The 20,071-nt window shown below is 41.3% G+C and overlaps 1 protein-coding gene across 9 annotated transcripts in view; it reads right to left on the reverse strand.

The window, feature by feature from the left end:
• The window catches only part of LOC140453534 (phosphatase and actin regulator 4-like), a 180,996-nt gene that overhangs the window by 24,478 nt on the left and 136,447 nt on the right, over positions 1-20,071 (reverse strand). For 8 of the 9 annotated variants that reach the window (XM_072548289.1, XM_072548290.1, XM_072548293.1 and 5 more), the window contains 2 exons: positions 18,225-18,392; positions 2,508-2,588 (listed from right to left, as the gene is read on the reverse strand). In XM_072548289.1, coding sequence (XP_072404390.1) covers positions 2,508-2,588; positions 18,225-18,392 — 249 coding nt within the window. The remainder of the gene's footprint in view (positions 1-2,507; positions 2,589-18,224; positions 18,393-20,071) is intronic. The other variant, XM_072548294.1, reaches the window with a different exon arrangement.

Raw genomic sequence — 20,071 nt, forward strand, 5'->3', positions numbered from 1 at the left:
AAGACATCAGAATTAGAGGAAGCTTGTTGGGCTAGAGGAGGCCACAGAGATAAGGTGGGGTGAGGTCAACGAGTGATGAGGTAACAATGATAAGAATTTTGAAATTGAGGTGTTACTTAACCAGGAGTCAACCTGGCAAGCAGAGTGGTAGTGGTGAACAGGACATGGTGCAAGATAAGAGATAAGCAGCAGAGCTTTGGAATGACCTCAAGATCAGAGAATAGAAAACAAGAGGCCAGCCAGAAGAACAATCTGATTAGTCATGTTAAGTGTTAACAAAAGCACAAATAAAGTTTTCAGCAGATAAGCTAAGATAGGTGTTAAATGTGGAAATAAAATAACCTCAGTGGTGTTGCAGGTGCGTCTGGAAGTTTACCTTAAGATCAAACATCACACCAGGTGAAGAACAGTCCGGTTTGACAGATTCAACAGGGAAAGGGATGTCATTCAGATTCCTGTTTCAACACTCAACCCCTTTTCCACAGGTCTAATGTTATTTGTGCTCTTATATACTGCAATAGCAGACATGAAATCTTAGGTAGGTCTGTACCTCAGACTCTAACATGCCTATGACCATTGTACATGCCACCTTTGCAATCACCTGACTTGCAGGATCTGATAAGTGATGGGATTTCGGAGAGGGTCAGATACTAGAGACTAAATAAAGCACTATGCACAGTAAAATTCTGATCCGTTCAGGAGGTGGACAGCTATTTTAAAAACTGATGTATTAGTGGAGATAACTTGCAGCAGAGTTTCTTAGGCAATCAACTGATTGAAGAAGATTGTTGTCTTTGAGCAGATCATGGACTTGCTCTCAGTATATATACTTTCCTTGTAGATTTTATAAATATTCAGTGTTGCCCAACATCTGGTTCATGACCCAGAGATTGAAGCATTCATATTGACAGAAAGAAAATCTCAAATTTTGATGTCCAACTTCACAGAACTATATCGAATTGTTTGAAACAGGTTTCTGCTGGTGTTAATGCTTCATAATAGCCTCTCCCATTTTAGTTCATCCATCTAGATCTGCATAGTCTTTTCTCCCTCAAACTAATCTGGCTTGCTCTAAAATGCATCTGTGCCACACGTTACAATTATTTTACGTGGTAAACCTTCAAGCTACTTGTCAGATAAAGTAATTTTGTGGAATATGTACCGGATTTGTTCATGATCAGTTTATGACCAAGAGAGTCAGATTCTCCCAAAGGTTAGAAATTACTATGTTGGTCCTGTTGAATATCTTCACAAATTTTAAAGACCTACTTGGTAATTAATACCTTTGATTGGCACTTTCCTTTTTAACAGAAAAGTGGTGATCAATGCAAAATGAAGATGGAACCAAAGTTTAAAATTTTGAAGTCAGATATTTTACAAAACATCATCCTAAATGCTATAAGAATGGGCTCAGATCACAGGACCTTACGGAACTGAAGGATGCTATTCAGTTTAACAGACCAAGTGATGAGTCTTTGAAACAGCTGTCTAATTTCAGCCCTTACTCCAGTTTTTCCAATAACCCTGTGATAATCCTTTTCAAGCCGATACCAAATGTCTTTTAACAATATCTCAAGAATTCAGTTCCACCATCCTTCAACAGCATTCACTTCAAATCTCAATAGCTCTCTGCATATAACCCCGTCACCACTTCCCCTCCAACTGCCTTTTCCCCCAACTGCTCTGAAGCCATTTTCTTTACCTAGCCACTTGCCAGTGATGACATTTTCTCCCTACTTGCTCTATCCAAAATGCCTCCATTTTGAATGCCTCCAGAGTGCCTCACATTAACATTCCTTTCTGTATGGAGAACAATTGTGCCTTTGCTAATTTCTTGATGTAAATTAACTCTTTAGTTCCTTGTATCATCCTGGTAAATGCGCTCTTCAAGGCTTTGACATTTTTTCAAATCATGTGATGCATAGAACTGTGCATAGTAATGCAACCGAGGTCTAACCAGAGGTTAATAATGAGATTTGTCACAGGGGAACACACCATGTCAAATTGCTTGTTCTCTCTTTATTTAGCTTTGGCTACAAGCTGAACACCAGCAATCACCAAGCAGCAATTCTAATGTGTGACTCAGCACTTTTGCTAAAGGAACTGTTACCACCCTCAGTATTAGCACTGATACTGCGCAGGAATATACATTGAAATAAAAATGAAAAATTACACTATTCAGTGCATCGGTTTGTGCTGCCAGCAACAGAGTTATAATCCCGAGTACTTCACCCTGGTCCTGCTCATTTCTAAATGCTTTTTCCAGACAGTTCAAGACTGCATTAAGTTGGATACTTTTCACAGAGAGTGGAAATTATATGAAAGTTTCATAACTCCAAAGTTAAGCCCTGATGAAATTGCAGGAAACACACGATGCAATGCAATAAAAAAGGCCACTGAATCACAATGTTTCTCCAAGGGATCCATCTTATCTATTACTTGATTTGATAGGTCACTTAAATCCAGATATATCAAGTCTCTCTTTATTCTGCGCACATTATACTTGCCTTGTTCAGGAATCTCTTTCAACACTCCCTTCTTAACCAGTTCAGCTCTGCTTTGTCTCACAGATAACTTCCTGTCCAAAACTGGAATTATAAAAATATGTCCGTGAGCAGACTTTCAGATAAATGTTTCTCACAACTCCCTTAAGTGACATCATAAACATGTTAAAACTCAAATCAGAAGAGAATGAGGGCAAGTGTAGGAAAAATGATTTACAGAATTTTTTAGATCATGTAATGCCATTCCAGAAATTGTGAAGAACGCAGAATCCATTACAGCTTTGCAAGGAACATGATTAATATTTGAAAGATAAAAGTTCAAGAGAAAAAGGTCTTCAAAGAGCCCATAAAGGCACAAGTGTTCTTGAACCATGCTTTAAATCCAATCATTCTACCTGAATAAAAGGTTTGCTCATCTTCAATATAACGTGGCATTTAAGGTTTAAGGCACTTATTGGTCTGATGGCCATTTAAACATTCAGATATTTTTCAAATTATGCCAGGGCCCTTTATAACATTGTCACGCAACTTTCTTATCTTGGGACAAATATTTTCAAAAGTAGCAAACAATCTCTGTAACTAAAATACTTCAGCAGGGTACGATAATACTTACCGTGTTCAATGAAACCAGAAACTCTTCAGATACTCAGGCTAGGTAACAACCATGGAGAAAACAAACTAATTTATGGTCTAGATATTAAATCTTTCAGAACAAAGTTCTGTGCTAGTTTTGATCTGATGAAAACACCCAGTATCTTTTGATCATTTCATAATTTCAGTGTCTGTTAAACTATGACTTTTGCTGCTCATAAAAAACACTATTTATTTTTTAGCACAATCACTGCCGATAGTTCACTTCATTCTAGTCTTGGACATCTCAAAATGTACTCTGAAACACAGTGCAAATTAGAAAGACAAAATCAATAACTACAGCGTGGTACTGATGTCAGTGGTGGGGGAGTTGTTGAAGGGGATTCTGAGGGACAAGGTGTACATGTATCTGGAAAGGCAGAGACTGGTTTGGGATAGCTAACATGACTTTGTGGATGGGAAATCGTCTCACTAACTTGATTGAGTTTTTTGAAGCTGTGACAAAGATGATTAATGAAGGCACAGCGGTGGATGTTATTTATATGGACTTCAACAAGGCTCCACATGGTAGACTGGTTAGCGAGGTTAGATTACATGGAATCCAGGGAGAGCAAGCCATTTGGATACAAATTTGGCTTGAAGGAAGGAGACAGAGGGTGGTAGTGGAAGGCTGACTTTCAGACTGGAGGTCTGTGATCAACAGCATGCTACAAGGATCCACTTTCAAGGAACTATTTCAAGGAGTATTTTATATACTAAATAAGGAGCAAGAGTGTGGCTAGGGAAAGGGTAGCTCCATTCAAGGATGAGAAGAGAATTTATGAGCGGAGCCAGAGGAAATGGGTGAGGTCCTGAATGAGAACGTTGCATCAGCACAGGTATTCACAAAGGAGGACATCGTGGATGCTGAGTCGTGGGTGGGGGTATTTTGATATTCTAGGGTCTTTCAATAAAAGTAAAGGTGGAGGTGTTTGGTGTTTTGAAAAACATTAAAATAGACAAGTCCCCAGACCTGATGGGTTCTATCTCAGAATATTGAGAGGGGCAAGTGAGGAAATTGTCGGGATCTTGTACAAATTCTTTGTAACCTCTTTCATCATGAAAGGACCTAAAGGACTGGAGAATAGCAAACATTGTTCCTTTGTTAAAGGAGGGCAATAGGGATAATCTGCAAAATTACAGGCAAGTGAGCTTTACATCAGGTAGAGAAACTACTGGAGAAGATTCTTAGGGATACCATTTACTCACACTGAAATAAAAATGGACTTATTAGCAATAGGCAGCTTGGCTTTTTGTGGAGAAGGTCATGTCTCTCAAATTTAAGTGAGCTTCTTTTCGAGGAAGTGACAAAGATGGTTGATGAATGCAGGGCCATAGCAGTTGTCTACTTCGACTTATGACAAGGTCCCTCATGGCAGGCTGACACAAAAGGTGAAGTCACATTGGATCTACAGTGAGCTGGTAAGATGGATATAGAACTGGCATGGTCATAGAAGATACAGTAACAGCAGAAAGGTATTTTTCAAATTGGACATTCGTGATCTGTCATGCTCTGCAGAGACTCCTGGTGTTGTAATACACACACACACACACACACACACACACACACACACACACACAAATATATATATATAAAAATGATTTGAGCATCCAATTCAGACCAGACCAACCAACTACTCATCCACCCCCACCGGGTGTGGCACTGTGATGCAGCAGTGCTTACCACTGAGCCAACATACCACCCTTAGTAGCATCAACATACAAATGATCTAGGCATACAGGTCTATAGTTCTGTGAAAGTGGCAACACAAGTGAATAAGGTGAAGGCATATGGCACACTTACCTTCAGTGGTTAGGCACAGACTTTAGAAATTGGCAAGTTGTGTTGTGGTTGTACAGAACTATGTTAAGCTACTGTTAGATCCGACAGGCAGCCCTAACATCCACACTTGGAATACTGTGTACAGTTCTGGTTGCTACACAATCAGAAGGACATAGAGGCTTTGGAGACAGTACAAAATCAGCTTTCCAGAATGTTGCCTGGTTTGGTATTAGCTATAACAGATCAGACAAATTTAGTTTGCTTTCATTTGCATATCAAAGGATGCAGGGTGACCTGATAGAAGTTTGCAAAATTATGAGACATGAATAGACTGGATAGTCAGAATCTTTTTTCCCAGGGTAGAAATATCAATCATGAGGTAAGCAGTTGCATGTTTAAACGAGATATGAGAGGTAGACTTTTTCCCCCTACACAAGAGGGTGGTAAGTAACTGGAATGCACTGCCAGAGGTGGTGGTGGTGGAGGCAATAGCAACGTTTAAGAGGCATCTTGACAGGTATGAATAGGCAGGGAATACGGAAATACAGACTGTTTAGAGGCAAAAAGGTTTTTAGCGTGGAAAAGTATTATGTGCTGGCACAGCCTTGGTGAGCCTGTTCCTGTGCTGTACAGTTCTTTGTTCTAATGCATACAAAATTCCTTAAGAAATACTGCACTCACATTGAGGGCACACCTGAAACTGATAGGTAGTCACTTCCCTTTGAATTTTTCATGCTTCCTGTCCCCTGAACCAAAAGTTATCGCATTGTGGGGTGACTCTTCAAAAGTGTCAAAGGTGATACCTTCACGAACATAGTCCTTGATTGGAGTCTGCAGAGCTATTTCCACCGATAGGGGATACCTCACTTCAAAACATCACAGCTTTACATGATGGGCCGAATGGTCTCCTTCTGAATTGCATCATTCAATGGTTCCAAGATATCACTGCTGCTCGTCGACAGTTTAAATTGCAGAGAATGTTTGCTCCCATTTTTCTGGACTTTTTTGGCAATGGTGTAAATATTGCACTTCGGAAGCAGATATTATGTCACATTCACATGCATAAAAAAGCATGTGAACATTTTAGATCAAGGTCCCTGATCAGAAATGGTGACTCAAAGGAAAAAGTTAAAATTGCTTTCACAGACACCCAATTACAGACTTTATCCTTGCTTTATATTAGAAAAGGTTAGCTTCAATTTTCAGACTGGAGAAAAGTTCAATTGCTTAATTTAAATTAACAAATTAACTGGCATTTTTTGAAGAGTCATCCCATAAACTACAACTGGAAATCTGTCTATAATTTAGATTACCTTTCCTTCATATTGTGTTATTGGAAGCTGCAGATTACCAAGTGAGATCATGACTAAATATTCTGTCTAATTAAAATCACAGACCAGGAGTTTCCCTTGGAGGTCTCATGGGAAATGGGTGTAACACTGAGCCATTTAGATCAGGAAGTTCCTCTGTTTATTCAGAGTTAACATCTCTGTCAAGTTGCCAGTTGAAATGAAACAACTGAACTCTGAACCCCTTAGCAAACCAGGAGAAGGAAATTGAGTAGAAAAACAAAACATATCGTTTGGAAATTGTATTCCAAGTATAAGCCTATCAATGTCACTTAGCTTCACTACAGAAATGTTGAGGTTGAAACAAAATTCCATTATTCACTCTTTGGACTTGGGTTGAATGACCACAGGTTCAAAGTACCAGGACAAAGTGCATTCCTTCTCTTCTGAAATGGAAGGTTCACAAATAAAAAAAACTGTAAGAAATCTGAGATCCAATGTGACCAGCCTGCCGCATTCTAGTACATTCAGTCAACAGCACATACCATCAGTTAGAGAGATATACAGCACGGAAACAGATCCTTCAGTGCAACTCGTTCATGCTGACCAGATATCCCAACCCAATCTAGCCCCACCTACCACCACCCAGCCTATATCCCTCCAAACCCTTCCTATTCCTATACCCATCCAAATGCCTCTTAAAATGTTGCAATTGTACCAGCCTCCACTACATCCTCTGGCAGCTCATTCCATACACGTACCACCCTCTGCGTGAAAAAGTTGCCCCTTAGGTCTCTTTTATATCTTTCCTCTCTCACCCTAAACCTATGCCCTCTAGTTCTGGACTCCCCGACCCCAGGGAAAAGACTTTACTTATTTATCCTATCCATGCCCCTCATAATTTTGTAAACCTCTAAGGTCACCCCTCAGCCTCCAACGCTCCAGGGAAAACAGCCCCAGCCTGTTCAGCCTCTCCCTGTAGCTCAGATCCTCCAACCCTGGCAACATCCTTGTAAAGCTTTTCTGAACGCTTTCAAGTTTCACATCTTTCCGATTAGAAGGAGACCAGAATTGCACGCAATATTCCAACAGTGGCCTAACCAACGTACTGTACAGCCGCAACATGACCTCCCAACTCCTGTACTCAATACTCTGACCAATAAAAGCATACCAAACGCCTTCTTCACTATCCTATCTACCTGCGACTCCACTTTCACGGAGCTATGAACCTGCACTCCAAGGTCTCTTTGTTCAGCAACACTCCTTAGGACCTTACCATTAAGTGTATAAGTCCTGCTAAGATTTGCTTTCCCAAAATGCAGCACCTCGCATTTATCTGAATTAAACTCCATCTGCCACTTCTCAGCCCATTGGCCCATCTGGTCAAGATCCTGCTGTAATCAGAGGTAACCTTCTTTGCTGTCCACTACACCTCCAATTTTGGTGTCATCTGCAAACTTACTAACTCTACCTCTTATGCTCGCATCCAAATCATTTATGTAAATGACAAAAAGTAGAGGGCTCAGCACCGAACCTTGTGGCACTCCACTGGTCACAGGCCTCCAGTCTGAAAAACAACCCTCCACCACCACCCTGTCTTCTACCTTTGAGCCAGTTCTGTATCCAAATGGGTAGTTCTTCCTGTATTCCATGAGGTCTAACCATGCTAATCAGTCTCCCATGGGGAACCTTGTCAAATAAAAGAAGTCCATACAGATCACGTCCACCACTCTGCCCTCATCAATCTTCTTTGTTACTTCTTCAAAAAACTCAATCAAGTTTGAAAGACATGATTTCCCATGCACAAAGCCATGTTGATTATCCCTAATCAGTCCTTGCCTTTCCAAATACATGTGCATCCTGTCCCTCAGGATTCCCTCCAACAACTTGCCCACCACCGATGCCAGGTTTACTGGTCTATAGTTCCCTGGCTTGTCCTTACCATCTTTCTTGAATAGTGACACCAAGTTAACCAACCTCCAGTCTTCTGACACCTCACCTGTGACTATCAAGCACATAAAGCTTTGAGATGACAATCTTTGACAGCTTTCCACATTGGTTTGCCATCTTACCAGGAATTGCAATGACAAATTATGTGTGAATCAAGAAGTTCTCAATGGAATAGTATTACTTAGCAGAAGTGAGATTCGATAAGGTTTTACAGGATTACAGGAGACTTAGTAGAGAGCTGAGATGGGAGGTAATGTACGTCATATACTGACTAGGGTACACCTGCCGCTCAGTTTAAGAAACACTCGCCATAACTCACCATTTGGTTTTCAATTGCTTTCAAATGGGGTCTGATTATAGGAACTAACACAGGAAGTACAAAACAGAAAATAATTTAATGTTCACTCTGGATTTGGAGTTAACCCACAGTTACAGGACAACCAGATAATAATACAGAAGTGTCCTGCAAAGACTAAGCTTCTGTTCAATTGGTTGTTGCTATTAGTCATTAAGTTACGTGCAACCTAATCAACTGATCCCTCATTAACTCTTTGCATTGTGTGTTAGTGTAAATACTGTCAGAATTAATATAAAACCGGCAGATTCCAAGTTTTGTCATTACCTCCCATACCCACTCTTGATATACAACGTTGATGAAAAACAAGTAAATGTAACTCTACAGGATATGTTGAAAGGTACAGAGAGAGTAGAAGTTGTGTTGTTGAGTTGGGATAAGTCTAAACAGCAGCAGGTTTGAAACTAAGCTGCATGCACTGGTGATTTGCATCAAAGCTTGAATAAAATAATGCCACATGCTGTCAGAATGCAATTCCAGTTTGCTGCAATATTTCTCATCCACAATGGCTCAAACAGATTGTAGTGATACCAAAATATACAAATCAGGGTTAGCTTTAGCTTTTTCAGCACATTGATCTCAGGAGCTGCCAGGAGATCAAGAGTCAGGCTTTAGGTTTCTGAGTTTAAGGTGTAAACGAGGGGGAAAATAAATAACAGAAAAGGTACTGAAGTGAGCTCTGAAAAGCAGCTTGACTTGGTTGAGATACACATCAACAGTGAAATATTCCAGCCAGTACCTTCAAAACATGAGAGGAAGTTTAAAAGGATCAGAAAGACTTTTCAAACTCTGCCATATAGAGGGATTGGGTGGGATTCAAATTAAGGCCAGATACTTTCTCCAAAGAATAGTTGCAAAAGTTAGCAAATTCAGTAGGCCAGTCCACTCAAGTTACGATGTGATTGTAGAACAGATGTGGAGATTTGGGGGCAGGTTTGAGCAGGAACTACAGAGCAAGAGAATTATATAAGCAGATGGTTAGTAGCAGCTCACTCCATCAGCATCCAGGCTACTACTTTAAAATTCATTCCCTCCATCAGTAGCACACTACCGTATAGCAACGATGCATTATTTACATGATACATTCAACAACTTGTCAAATCATCTTTCAGAGCACTCAACTTCCAACTTTTACCATCCAGAAGAATGAGGGAAATGGGTGCTACCAATACTTTCAGCTGCAAGATGCCTCCAAATCATGTGCCAGCCTGATTTAGAAGTGTCAGTGTTGGGCGAGAACCTTCCTAACAGCAGTGTGTGTGTTCCTACATCACAAGCTCTTCGGTGGTTCAAGGCAGTAGCAAATCACCATCTTCTCAATGCAATTATTGCTAGCTTAGCCAGTGACACCGACATCCTGTAAATTAAGTCTAATTAATCGTGGAAAGATCAAAATTATGGAACTTTTCCCATGTTGTTGGAAGTTACAGAAGTGGACATGTAACCATCCAAGTCTATATAACCTGTGATCTTTTCTCACATTTGATTTGGCCCTACATCATTAGCCCACTTCACTAATGACCAAAAAATTGTGACTTCATTTCTTAGTTTCAACTAAATCTCAGCAGATAGTCAACATCCAGCTGTCAAAGTTGCTGTCATTTAAATATGATGCAGAACCCAGACTTCTCACCTACAAGTAAAAACTTCCAAGACAACATTCCCAAGAACATTACTTTATGAGCCATAAGAGGATGTTGAGTGACACAAAGTTATGAAAGGCACAATAGAATTGCAAATACACAAGGCTAAGCTGGAAATTTGGTGTATAAACAGCTGTACACATTGCAACGTGTGGCATAGATTGAGTGAAGGTTTTGTGAAACATCACCATTTGATTCCTAGACTTTCATTTTAATTCTCTGCTCCACTCGCTCTTTGGTCTGCCTTTTGCCTCTGACAATACAGCAATGGACTGCTTCATAAACTTCAAGAACAGCACTTCATCTCTCAGTTTGGCGTTTTATAAGCTTGTAGTGTCAACACTGAGTTTAACAAGTTTAGACAAAAGGCAATGCACCCATTTTCTGGAAAACAGATAACAGAATCATTAAGTTCACTTTCCTACCTGTCCCCCATAATCTGCCACTTTGTCAGCCAATAGTTTGCGTGACCCAGTGCTCAATAAATTCAATACCCAACTTCTGCTATTTTTGTGGGAATAGAATTCCAAAGAACGATGATCTCGCATCGGTCTTAAATGGAAGAGTATTTTCAAATTGTGCCCCTAGTTTTAGATTCTCCCACAAGAGAAAATGCTCTCTCAGCCAATTTCCTCAACATGCCCCAATTCAAAAGGCATTTCACCATTAGAATCAGCCAAATTAAATTGGAAACCATTCAGAAAATTTAAGTTCAGACCAGAACTTAATATTCCAGGTGCACACTTATCAGGACCCTGTACAGAAATAGCAAGGCATTCTTCCTTTTATATTCTATTCCCCTTGCAATGCAAATTATCATTCCTTTTGCCTGTTGTACTTGCAATCTAACGTTTTGAGATTCATATACAAGATACCTCTTTATTGCAGCATTCTGTGGTCTTTCTCCATTTAAATAATACTCTGCTTTCCTATTCTTCCTGCCAAAGTGGACAATCTCACATTTTCTCCTTTATATTCCATCTGCCTAATGTTTGTTTGCTCAATTAACCTATTTTTATACCTTAAGACTCTTTGTATCCTCAAAACGTACTTTCATCCCTGTCTTTCTATCAGCTGGCTTGGTTACAATACCGTCAGACCCTCATAGAACATAGAACACCACGGCGCAGAACAGGCCCTTCGACCCTTAATGTTGCACCGATCAGTGAACTAATCTAAGCCCATCCCCCTATACTATCCCGTCATCATCCATATGCTTATCTTAGGACTGTTTAAATGCCCTTAATGTGTATGAGTTAACTACATTGGCAGGCAGGGCATTACATGCCCTTACCACTCTCTGAGTAAAGAACCTGCCTCTGACATCTATCACCCCTCAACTTGCAGCCTTGCCCCCTTGTACAAGTTGACATCCTCCTCGGAAAAGACTTTCACCATCCACCCTGTCTAATCCTCTGACCATCTTGTATGTCTTGATTAAATCCCGTCTTATCCTTCTTCTCTCCAATGAGAACTGACCCAAGTCCCTCAGCCTTTCCTCATAAGACCTTCCCTCCAGACCAGCCAACATCCTGATAAATCTTCTCTGCACCTTTTCCAAAGCTTCCACATCCTTCCTGAAATCAGGCAACCAGAACCGTACACAATATTCCAAGTGAGGCCGCATTAGCGTTTTGTACAGTTGCAGCATGACATCATAGCTCCGGAACTCAATCCCTCTACCAATAAAAGCTAACACATCATTTGCCTTCTTAATAGCACTATCAATCTGGGTGCAACTTTCAGTGATCTATGTACATGGACACAAAGATCCCTCTGCACATCCACACTACCAAGAATCTTTCCATTGACCCAGTATTTTGCCTTCCTGTTATTCTTCCCAAAAAGTGAATCACCTCATATCTATCTGCATTGAACTCCATTTGCCACCTCGCAGCCCAATTCTGCAGTTTATCAGAGTACTCCTGCAACCTGCAACATTCTTCCACAGTGTCCACCATTCCACCGACTTTAGTGTCATCGGCAAATTTACTAAGCCATCCACCTATGCCTGCATCCAAGACATTTATAAAAATGACAAACAGCAGTGGTTCCAAAACAGATCCTTGTGGCATACCACTAGTAACCAGATTCCAGGTTGAATATTTTGCATTAACCACCACTCGCTGCCTTCTTACAGAAAGTCAGTCTCTAATCCAAACTCCTAAATTACCCTCAATCCTATGCCTCCTTATTTTCTTCAAAGGTTTTACTGAAGTCATTGTACACATCAAATGCCCTACCTCATCCACATGCTTGGTCACCTTCTCAAAAAAACTCTGAGGTTTGAGAGACATGACCTGCCCTTGACAAAAACCATGCTGACTATCTGCAATCAAATTGTTGCTTGCCAGATGATTATAAATCCTATCTCTTATAATCCTTTCCTACAACAGAAGTAAGGTTTATAATTACCTGGGTCATCTCTACTGCCCTTCCTGAACAAGGGCACAACATTTGCAATCCTCCAGTTCTCTGGTACTAAATCTGTAGACAATGACAACTCAAAAATCAAGGCCAAAGGCTCTGCCATCTCCTCTCTAGCTTCCCAGAGAATCATCAGGTAAATCCTGTCTGTCCCAGGGGACTTATCTACTTTCACACCTTCTAGAATTGATAACATCTCTTCCTTACTAACCTCAATCCTTTCTAGTCTAATATCTCATATCTCATTCTTCTCTTCTACAATATTCTCCTTTTCCGGAATGAAAACAGATGAGATATATTCATTTAGCATCTCTCTTTAGGGCGGCACTGTGGCACAGTGGTTAGCACTGCTACCTCACAGCGCCAGGGACCTGGGTTCAATTCCCGCCTCAGGCGACTGACTGTGTGGAGTTTGCACATTCTCCCCGTGTCTGCGTGGGTTTCCTCCGGGTGCTCCGGTTTCCTCCCACAGTCCAAAGGTGTGCAGGTCAGGTGAATTGGCCGTGCTAAATTGCCCGTAGTGTTAGGTAAGGGGTAGATGTAGGGGTATGGGTGGGTTGCGCTTCGGCGGGGCGGTGTGGACTTGTTGGGCCGAAGGGCCTGTTTCCACACTAAGTAATCTAATCTAATCTAATCTAATCTTACCACAGGGTCCACACACAACTTCCTACTTCTGTCTTTGACTGCCCCTATTCCTATCCTAGTCATCCTTTTATTCCTCACATACTTATAGATAGCTTTAGGGTGTCCTTTATTCTACCTGCTAAAGGCTGCACATGTCCCCTCCTTGCTCTTAAGTCTCTCTTTAAATCCTTCCTAGCTAATCTGTAGAACTCTCCATCGCCTCACCTGAACCAACTTGTCTCAATGTCACATAAGCCTCCCTCTTCCACTTAACAAGGGATACAATTTCTTTAGTAAACTACAGTTCCCTTACCTTATCACTTCCTCCTTAGCTGACAGGGACATACTTATCAAGGAACCTTTCTTGAACTTCTGCAGTCCATTTGCTGTAGATTAACTCACAATGCACTTAGGGATGGGATTGCAGGATTTTAACCCAGTGACAGTGAAGAATCAGCGATTTATTTCCAAGTCAGGATGATGAGTGGCTTTGAGGGGAACTTGCAAGTGGTGGCATTCCCATGTGTCTGTTCCCTTGTCCTTTAGATGGAAGTGGTTGTGGATTTGCAAGGTGCTGTCTGAGGAACTTTGGTGAATTTCTGCAGTGCATCTTCTAGACGGTATATAGTGCTGCTACCGAGCATCGGTAGTGGAGGGAGTGAACGTTTGTGGATTTGGTGCCAATCAAGCAGCCAGCTTTGTCCTGGATAGTATCAAACTTCTTGGGTGTTGTTGGAGCTGCACCCATCCAGTCAAGTGAGGAGTATTCCATCCAAATCATGAATATAGATCAAAATAGTTGAGGTCTCTGCATTGAAGGATGTGGTAGCCCACCAGTTGCTTTGCCAACCTGCAAATGACCCATTTAACTCAATTCTCTATTTCCTGATTCCCAAAACACTTTTGTAGTCTATGAAGCAGTCACTTTGTTATAGAGTAGATGTGGCAGCTAAATTGCATACAACAAATTCCCATAAACAACAATGTGATAACAACTAGATAACATGTTTGTTTCAGCAATGTTGACAAGGGTACATAGATAATTCCCCTGTCCATGTTCAAACATAGTGCTATAGAATCATTTAAAAGGAGTGTGCGCATGCACATGCATGTAGGGGACAGGAGTCTCAATTTAATATATCTGAACGATAGCACGTTCAACAGTGCACATCTGCTTCAGTGCTGAACTAGAATGTTGTCTTAACCTTTGTGCTCAAGGGCCCCACGTGCAGCATTGCTGTTTGTGTTTCCATATAAACACATGACCTGCTGAGTGCTCCCATATTATAAATGTAAATAGAGTCAGAGATGTACAGCATGGAAACAGACCCTTCGGTCCAACCTGCCCATACCGACCAGATATCCCAAAGCTAATCTAGTCCCACCCGGCCCATATCCCTCCAAACCCTTGCTATTCATATACCCATCCAAATGCCTGCTAAATGTTGCAATTGTACCAACCTCCACCACTTCCTCTGGCATCTCATTGCACACATGTACCACCCTGTGTGTGAAAAAGCTGCCCCTTAGGTCCCTTTTATACTTTCCCCTCTTACCCTATATCTATGCCCTCTAGTTCTGGACTCTCCCACAACAGGGAAAATACTTTGTTTATTTATCCTATCCATGCCCCTCATAATTTTGTAAACCTCTATAAGGTCACCTCTCAACCTCCGCTCCAGGGAAAACAGCCCCAGCTTGTTCAGCCTCTCCCTATAGCTCAAATCCTCCAACCCTGGCAACATCCTTGTAAAGCTTTTCTGAACGCTTTCAAGTTTCACAACATCTTTCCGATAGGAAGGAGACCAGAATTGCACGCAATATTCCCACAGTGGCCTAACCAATGTCCTGTACAGCCGCAACATGACCTCCCAACTCCTGTACTCAATACTCTGACCAATAAAAGCATACCAAACGCCTTCTTCACTATCCTATCTACCTGCGACTCCACTTTCAAGAAGCTATGAACCAGCACTCCAAGGTCTCTTTGTTCAGCAACACTCCCAGGACCTTACCATTAAGTGTATAAGTCCTGCTAAGACTTTGCGTTTTTCATCCAACTTCCTCAATAAGAGTGTTTAGGTTGTAAAAATGAAGGTTTCCCATCACAAAGGTTCTGTATTCCAACTGGTAACTGCAAGTACCAGCAACCCTTTGGAAAGAGTCACTGCTAGAAAAGAACAGATGCGCTTTGGTGAACACTTTGGTGTTGCTGCCACTGTTTTAATTTTTTTTAAATTCTTGCTTTATTCACAAGATGTGGACATCACTGGCCAAGCAGTTGTTGTCTATTCTTAATTGCAATAGAGCTGGTGACAGAGGAGCCACCTTTTTAAAAGGCTACAGTCTTACTGAAGACAATAAGACAGACCATGAGGCACAGGAGCAAAAGTAGGCCATTCAGCCCGAGCCTGCTTTGCCATTAAATGAGATCAGGGCTAATCTGACAACTGCCAATTTCTTCACTTTACTGCCTTTGCTCCATATACCTTCATTCCTTTACTGAATAGAACTCTCAAAGGAGAAAGTGAGGACTGCAGATGCTGGAGACCAGAGGTGAAAAGTGTGGTGCTGGAAAAGCGCAGCAGGCCAGGTGCCTCCCACTCCGTGGCTGAACACTAACGCCCCCTCCCACTCTGCCAATGACATGCAGGTCCTTGGCCTCCTCCATCGCCAGACCCTGGCCACACGACACCTGGAGGAAGTGCGCCTCATCTTCCGCCTAGGATCCCTCCAACCACACAGGACGAATGTAGATTTCTCCAGCTTCCTCATTTCCCCTCCTCCCACCTTATCTCAGTCCCAACCCCCGAATTCAGCACCACCCTCTTGACCTGCAATCTTCTTCCTGACCTTCCCCCCCCCCCCCCCCCCCCCCCCCCCCCCACCACCCCCCCCCCAACCCCCTCTCCGGCCTATCACCCTCACCTCCTTCCACCTATCACATTCCCAGCACCCCTCCCACAAATTCGCACCACCCCACCCCCCCACCCCTCCCCCAACCCTTTAACTCAGCCCGCTTGGCAGAAGGGCTTACGCCAGAAATGTTGATTCTCCTGCTCCTCGGATGCTGCCTGGCCTGCTGCGCTTTTCCAGCACCACACTTTTCAACTCTGAATAGAACTCTTGTCTATCTCAATCTTAAATATACTTATGATCCAGCTTCAAAAGCCTTCTGTTGTAAAGGATTTCACAAATTCAAAACCTCAAAAGAGGTGGTCTTAAATGCATGGCTCCTTATCCTGAGATTACGCACTGTAGTCCCAGAATCTCTCAAAAAGGAGAAACAAACTTTTTGCACCTACTCTATCAAGCCCCTAGAATCTTGTATATTTCAAAAGGTTACTTTATTCTTCTAAATTGCAATCAGTACAGGCCCAACCTACTCAACATCTCCTAAGATAGGCCTTCGCCACCTAATATTAGCCTAGTGAACCTTCTTTGGACTGCCTTCCATATCAATAGATCTTTCCTTAGTCAAGGGCCCAGAAATGATAATCGTATTCCAATTGTGATCTGACTAGCGCCTTGTACTGTTTTACCAAAACCTATCCACTTTTAAAACACCAATCCCTTTGAAATCACATCACTTGGTTTAGGTAGACCTACAATACTGTTAGGGAGGGAGTGGTAATATATTTTTTAACAAGATGGTGTGTGTAAGTGTATATTTATTGCTGTTCCTCATGTAGCCAGTATTATGGTCATTGCTCTTCTCAATAATATATTAATAACCTGTACAGAACATGATATCAAAGTTTGAGGATTATCTGAGAAACTGAAATTCAGCGAATAATGAAGACATTAGCAAATTTCAGAAGCAGAGAATCATACAATACAGAAGAGATTCTTCAGCGCATTGTGTGTGCACCAAAAATACAACATTAATTCAACTAGTCCCACTTTCCCACACTAAGCCCACAGTCTTTAATATTATAACATTTAATATTAGGAATAGATTTGAAAAGTGGACAAACACAAGGCATATGACATTTTACACAAGTGTATAGCGTTACACTTTGGGAAGAGGAGTGAAGGGAAATATTGACTAAATGGCACAAACTTAAAAGGGTATACATGCATACAAATCTTTGACAGTTGCAAGAAAAGTTGAGAAAATGGCATAAAAAACAGAATTGTTGGCTTCAGTGGTTGAGGAATAAAGAAGAAATGCATGCTAGTGGGAATGGTTTACAAACCACTAGTTAGGCCTCAGCTAGAGTACAGTGTTCAATTCTGGGCATGGCGTTTTAGAAAAGATTTCAAGGCCTTGGAGAAAATGCAAAGTTTGACTGTACTTGCATCAGAGATTCAGTCGAGTGAAGAGAGACTGGAGAATCTTGAATTAGTCATGTTTGGATTCAAGATTTGGGAAAGAGTCAAGAGAATCTGGTCCATCCACCAGTGAACAAAGATTTAAGGCAATTGGCAAAAGAACCAAAGATTGTCAGGATGAAACACCTTCACAAAAAACGAATTGGATAAATATACAGAGGAGAGAAACTTGAAGAGCTGTGGAAAAAAGAGAAAGAGGAATGTGGTTGATTGGATAGCTCTACCAAAATGTTGCTACAAGTACGATGAATCAATAACATCCATCTGCACTGTCTTCTTGGATTCTTATTGGTCCCAATCAAACTGAAAATACCCTCCTTCCATTTGTTGTCTCTGCTTATTAAATTCTATCCTTTTTTCTTGTAGGTGCTCATTCTTAGTGGATATAATTCCATGGGGCATCTCCTTGCAATTTACCATAGCAGCACCGTGTATCAGGTCAACTGGTAAATACTGGTAGGCTGTCTGGCTAAGGAGGATATAACAATTGAGCTCAATCCTATCACCGTCAGTGCCCACACAACATTCACCTTCCAAATGAACAGCTGACAGATTTAAATCAGTTTTCACCACTAAAGTCAACAGAATGTATATCATTTTGTTGGGGGCAGATAATTTCAAATTTTGACATGTTAAATTGTACCTTAAATTACTTAAAATCAAAAAAAAATCTCAGTTGCATACCTGCAGATGTCTCCTTGAACTTTTCACTGGTTTTCTTTTTCCGCCATTTCCATGGTTTGAATATTTTCCCAAATCCTGGAAACTTTCCTCTTCTCCGTGCAATTGGTGTGTTTGAACCAGAGATGTCATTCTCTGAGCCCACTGGCGGATGTTGCTCCCCTTCTTCAGCTGCATGCAACCATTAGAAAATAAAATTAAATTACACCTCAGAGTACAAAATTAGAGACAAGAATCAAATAACAAAGGTAGGTCCTGGGAAGCGCTGCTGAACAAAGAGACCTTGGAGTGCAAGTTCATAGCTCCTTAAAAGTAGAGTCGCTAGTTGGTAGGATAGTGAAGGCATTTGGTATGCTTACCAATGCATTGAGAATAGGAATTGGGAGGTCATGTTGCGACTGTGCAGGACATTGGTTAGGTCACTTTTAGAATACTGCACATAATTCTGGTCTTCCAACTATAGCAAGGATGTGGCAAAACTTGAAAGGATTTACAAGGATGCTGCCAGGCGTGTAGGGTTTGAGCTTAGGGAGAGGCTGAATAGGGTGGGGCTGGTTTCCCTGGAACATCGGAGGCTGAGGGATGACCTTATAGATGTTTATAAAATCATGAGGGGCATGGATAGGGCAAATAGACCAGGTTTTTTTTCTCCCCAGGGTGGGCAAGTCCAAAACTAAAGGGCATAAGTTTAAGGTGAGAGGGGAGAGATTTAAAAGGGACCTAAGGGGCAACTTTTTCATGCAGAGGGTGGTACGTGAATGAAATGAGCTGCCAGGTGAAGTGGTGGAGGCTGGTACAATTACAGCATTTAAAAAGGCATCTGGATGGATATGTGAATAGGAAGGGTTTACAGGGATATGGGCCAAATGCTGGCAAATATGACTGGATTAATTTAGGATATCTCGTCAGCTCGGACAAGTTATACCGAAGGGTCTGTTTCTGTCCTATACATCTCTTGACTAAGAGTTGCAACTTGGATCAGGCTATTATGCACAGAATCAGTTCTTAAATAGCTTTAGGTACAACAATTCCAACTAGTGGTGAATAATGTAAGTGAGCAAGCTTTTGCAGTTTGTGGAAAATGTGCGCGTGTTGAGTGCATGCTGATTGCTGTTCTGCCAGACTGGCAAGGTGTCAGAATAAAGGGAGGGAGAGTGACCTTAAACATTCATTCTGTAACCACAGTGGGAATTGTAACCCATGGTTTGGAAACCTCTGCTCGAGACCAGTCAAGACATTTGATGGTCTTAAAGAGTTACGCAAGAAACGTTTTTTTAGTTCTTCTTTTTACACAAGATAAATGGATGAGCATAGATTTCAGAAGAAACTGAAAAAGCATCCTACACCATTTCAGTGCTGAAATAAAAAGTTAATCAAATTGGTGGACAGATCTTTGCCATGAGCACATTATTTTGTGATTTGATTTATTTTTCCATTTCAAGAGGAACCACAAACAATCCTTTTTATTCTAGTCTTTGCCCCGGAATCAACGCTTTTCAACATGTCACATATTAAACGATATACAATAGTCAATCTTGAATTTATCAAAGCATCACATACATATTTACAGAACACACCCTCGAGGGGTGAGGACACAGCAAATTCTCAAAATTAAAGTCAACAACACTGGGATCTACAGTGATAAAACTGGATATTAATTTCCCAAGAGTCTGCACAGATGGTATGACATCTTTACACAGCAACAGGATTTCCCCTAGTTTTGTAACTGTAAAACAGAATGACATATCAACTTCCTTACCTTTTGGTCCAGCTCTAAATGTCAGCTAAGAGCAATAGTTCAGCACTTGGCTGATGGAAAACATCTGTTCATGCTTCCATGATCTAAAAGA

The sequence above is a fragment of the Chiloscyllium punctatum genome, chromosome 27 (assembly GCF_047496795.1).
Source record: "Chiloscyllium punctatum isolate Juve2018m chromosome 27, sChiPun1.3, whole genome shotgun sequence".
Taxonomy (NCBI): domain Eukaryota; kingdom Metazoa; phylum Chordata; class Chondrichthyes; order Orectolobiformes; family Hemiscylliidae; genus Chiloscyllium; species Chiloscyllium punctatum.